Source organism: Teleopsis dalmanni, chromosome 1 (genome assembly GCF_002237135.1).
Source record: "Teleopsis dalmanni isolate 2A chromosome 1, ASM223713v2, whole genome shotgun sequence".
NCBI lineage: Eukaryota > Metazoa > Arthropoda > Insecta > Diptera > Diopsidae > Teleopsis > Teleopsis dalmanni.
Window position 1 is genome coordinate 187,802,044 of NC_051846.1, and position 4,676 is coordinate 187,806,719.

Consider the following 4,676-nt stretch of genomic DNA (forward strand, 5'->3'; position numbering starts at 1 on the left):
AATTGAGTAAAATATTGTGATGTCCGGGTCATCACATTATCCAGATTATAGAGATAAATACGATGTCTATATCACAGCGTGGTTTAAATTATTGTGTTTAACTTTTAACGAAAGTATTTTGTATTTTTATATTAATCATTTTTCAGTTATATATATTTTTTTTGTTGCAAGATATTGCAAAATGTCTTCTCTTGCTTTAAATCTTATTTTATTTAATTACTCAGCGCTATTTATTCATTCCAGTACATTCCCGGGGGAACATTGGGCCATAAATTACTCAGCGTTAATTTTTCATATTTATTTGGAAATATAAAACATTAAAAAATAAAATAGAATAATTTTTAATAGTAATAAAACACAAATTTCAAAGTTTGTGTTCACAATATACCTAACCGAATAACACTAAATTCAAGAGAGTTCCTTCATTAAAATTTTTCCATTTTTCTCTAACTAAAGTAACAAGTTTTGGTTATAAAATGAAATACATTTTTATATAAGATATTAGATCTGCTACTACATATACAATAAAATTACAAAAGAGCATACTTTCATGCTCAATTAATTTTCAAAACATGAGCAATTATAAAGATAACAAGAGACTTAAGACAAAAACTTGTTGAAGTGCGGGTTATCCAATCCAAATATTTTTCTAAGTCTTTTGTTTTTAGATCTGAAGTTAATGAATTCCAATGAGCACCCACTAACTAATAAAAATAACTATTTTATACAAAAAAAAAAAAAAATAAAAAATAAAAACAACTAATTGTCTCAGTCTTCTGAAAGAAAACTTAACACAACTTAGCACTACTGACATTGAACTAATTTGCTAACTTGAAAAAAAATTTTATGATCGCATTTAAGCTTAAGTAAACCGTTAATATGGCAAATCTGCTGTAGCAACGTCCGCTCTGATTTCTGCATTTTCCCAACAATTAACAAAATTTTAATTTATGCAATTTTTTATATATTATATATAAAATTTTCTTTAAAATAAAATCATAATATTTTAATTAATTATATAAATGGCAGATGTCAGTCAAAAATCACCAACAGTTTATTAAAATTTTTGAAGCATTTAACAACTCGAAGAAATTATGGCAAAAATCCTTACGGTTTACACTTTTACTTTACTCGCTGCTGCAGTGGCCAGAGCATCACCACATTTTGGTTATCACTACGAACGCAACTCCAATGGAAATACCGCAGCTAGTAAGGAAAGCAATAGCTTCTTCAACACACCAGCGCTAAGCAATACTATTGGGAGTAGCCTAGTTAGTAAGGAAAGTAATAGCTTCTTCAACACACCAGCGTTAAGCAATACTATTGGGAATAGCGTAGTTAATAAGGAAAGCCACAGTTTCTTCAATACACCAACGCTTAGCAATTCCTTGTCGGTACCATTTCAAACGGAACACAAAGTTAATAGTCAACAGTTTAATGGTGACAAATATTTACCACCAGAAACTACAACACTTGCACCTATAATCACAAAACAATTTTACTTGGTTTCTGCACCAGATGAAGTTGAGGAAGTACAAAAAACGAAACATTTTGTAATTGGACGTCCACAGAAAAATTATCGTGTTGTATTTATCAAAGCACCTTCATCGCAAAATACTAATCTAAAACTGAGTGCAGAGTATGCGCCACAAGAAGAAAAGACTGTGATCTATGTACTAAGTAAAAAGGATAATGAAGTTAATGTCGGAGATATAGCTACACCTCCACCAACACAAGCACCCAAACCAGAGGTGTTTTTCATTAAATATAAAACTCAGGAGGAAGCAAGTGCTGCTCAAAAGGAAATTCAAGGTAAAGTTCGAAAATCTGTGCTTAGTAAAAAAATCAAAAATTAAAAACAACTATAATTCATTAATTAAATTAGTCTATAGCGTGTTTATGATTTCGTTGTAATATAACACAGCAAGTGAATTTGTTCATTTTCTCAGTGAATTAACAAAATCCCAAGTTAACACATATAAATCAAGTACGGTTTTGGGTCAGTTGGCTAATGAAGACTGACTTTGAGCTTCAAATTTGGCAGGGCACGAGTTCAATCGTTGGTACTTGCAGTCTCAAAAAATTAGTTACAAATAATTAAGTGAATAATTATGAATTAATTAAGTAATGTTTTCAAAAGACCACTGATGATGAGCATTTGGCAAAACGAAACAGCTGTTTGGTTAGCCAAAATTCAATTAATTAACAAATAATAAAATTTTGTTGTTGTTATTCACTATTGCTCAAAATATCTCTCCATTAAAACAATAGTTTCTTTCTATTCAGAAATAGAAAGATTATTACATATCTATAATATATGTTTTATATTTACTTCAATTTTTATTAATACTTTTCAGAACAATATGACAGTTTAGGTGGCACCAGTGAATTTTTAGATCAAGGTATACTTCCTGTGAAATCAGTGATTGGCTCATTGGATGGTCTGGCACCAAATGGTGGCTATGATTATAAAAAAGTACAAAATGGTGCAAACTCTCCAATAAAGGATTTCCTACAACCTGCACGTTTTTATTACTAATTATTGTAATATATTTAATTATATTATTCGGTATGGGTAGTTTTTATTTTTTAAGAAATTTATTAAATATATGTAAATAAATTGGTATTGTAATACCTTTATAGGAATTTGTGGGTGTAGGAATTATAAAAAAAATAGAATGATTATAAAAATATAATAGAAATTTATTTTTCTTAAATTTTGTCAATCTTTGTAAATAGTGCAATAAAACACATAAATACATAACTTAATCAAATGAGTCAATAATTATATGACAATATTGATGAAAAATCATTTCGGACATATAGCTATCACGGACATGTCAAAAGGACAACAGTCCATAGATTTTCATTAATTTTATGCTTGATCTCACAAATTAGGCAGTCAGTGTTGACTTTCAGCGTTGAAATCAATACCATTTTTTTTTTGTATAGAGAAATGATTTTAAGTACCCAACCGAAAAGCGCTATAGCCATTCAGGTTACCATGGAATGAGGTCAACAAGCTAAGGTTACTTTCAAATTGAAACAATGAGCCACTTTTACACAAATTTACCAATCTTTAAATCTATAATTTTAATTTACAGTAAAAAGCGAGTACACATTACAGTTGAGAAGGAAATCAACACTTGTAGCATCTTTGAGGTTTACAATTATTGCAGTACAGAGATAGAACATATTTTTCTCTTTGTAGCCATATACCTCCGTATAATATATCTCCGTACAATTTTAGCTATTTTAACATTAGCATTAACAGATCATTTTCTGTGATGAAAACAAAAAAAAACTTCATTAATGAATTCAATTAGTCATAATAAACTGAATGTATTTGTTATAATTTCAATTCACTACAATATAATGTTGATCCTAATAAAATAATCGATCTATTTTGCAACATTTAATCTGTAAGCCTCCCTCCTTTGAAGTATTTTTCTGGTTATTGATATGTACAATTGAGTAAGTTAATACGATCTTGGTAATCAGACAATGTTTAATTTGAGACAACTATGTTGTCATTAAAATTCTTCCTCATAAAATCACCGATTATGAAATGAAGTATGAAATGTAGCAACATTCTGTTAAAAGAACAACTCTTCCAGACCATTTTCTCAAACTATTGAGAACAAAAGCATAACTCAATAAATTCAATATCGTATGCCACCAACATAATACACTTTTTATTGAGCACTAATCGTAGACATAAATCAACATTTCGGTAGTGAACATTCCCAAGATGATAACAATTCCTATTTGGGATCACCAAATAAATATAACGTTCCTGGCTATACGAAATACACATTTCGTTAGTATCCTTACAAGGCGTGGCAGAAATTTACATTTCTACCACGAACCCATTGGTTCCATAACACAGAAATCTATATTTCTATAGCAAAGCCTCCATCTGCGTCGTGCGTCAGAACTACAATATAACACTGATAAATTTCCACTGTTCCTATCAAAAAAATTTATTTATAAGTCTATTTATAGGACTGAACTTGAAATCCGTCGAGCGAAACCTCGGCAAAAAAGGTTCGTTATACAAACCTAACAAAATATACTTAATGTTGTCACATAGACCATACATATTACTGTTGAGAATAATATATTAAACTGACAAGATATTTTTAATGCAGGAAAGGAGACGTCTTTTATCAGATAGGCCATACATATTATTGTTAAAATTGATGACAATAATCCCATTAGTTTTGGTCCTTTAACATACATTAAGACTGAAAAGTTTTCGGAAATTCTCATTTAAAATTCGCGCGCTGTATATTTTTCGATATTTTAAGTTTATGTAGTTTGGCAGCACTGTCCTTAATTACTATGCCAAAAATGAGCGCGATCTGTCAGACAGTTCGTTTACGGCAGCTGTTGAAACCAGTTCCCCTCAGTAGTGCGTTGCGAAATGTCTTCGACGGTCGTACGACCGTCCTGAAAGGCTTTGTACCACTCATAAACTTGAGTTTTCGATAAAACTGATTCCCCATAAGCCTTTTGTAGCATTCGCAACGATTCTGCACACGAAATTTCGTTCGAAACACAAAATTTGATGCAAACTCTTTGTCCAATATTTTTTTCCATTGTTTTTTTCGCAACGCACTACTGAGGTGAACTGGTTTCAACAGCTGCCGTAAACGAACTGTCTGACAGATCGC

The 4,676-nt window shown here is 30.6% G+C and overlaps 1 protein-coding gene across 1 annotated transcript; it reads left to right on the forward strand.

Moving 5' to 3' along the window:
• Positions 1-1,094: 1,094 nt before the first annotated feature.
• LOC119666912 lies at positions 1,095-2,539 on the forward strand. Its single transcript, XM_038076192.1, has 2 exons — positions 1,095-1,812; positions 2,358-2,539. The coding sequence occupies exons 1-2, from the start codon at positions 1,095-1,097 to the stop codon at positions 2,537-2,539; spliced, it is 900 nt and encodes a 299-aa protein (XP_037932120.1).
• The last annotated feature ends 2,137 nt before the right edge of the window (positions 2,540-4,676 follow it).

Bases quoted from the DNA above. Each gene is read 5' to 3' on its own strand.
- LOC119666912 (XM_038076192.1), top strand. From the start codon at position 1,095: ATGGCAAAAATCCTTACGGTTTACACTTTTACTTTACTCGCTGCTGCA. The intron at 1,813-2,357 runs GTAAAGTTCGAA...AATACTTTTCAG, and splicing joins TGCTCAAAAGGAAATTCAAG to AACAATATGACAGTTTAGGT.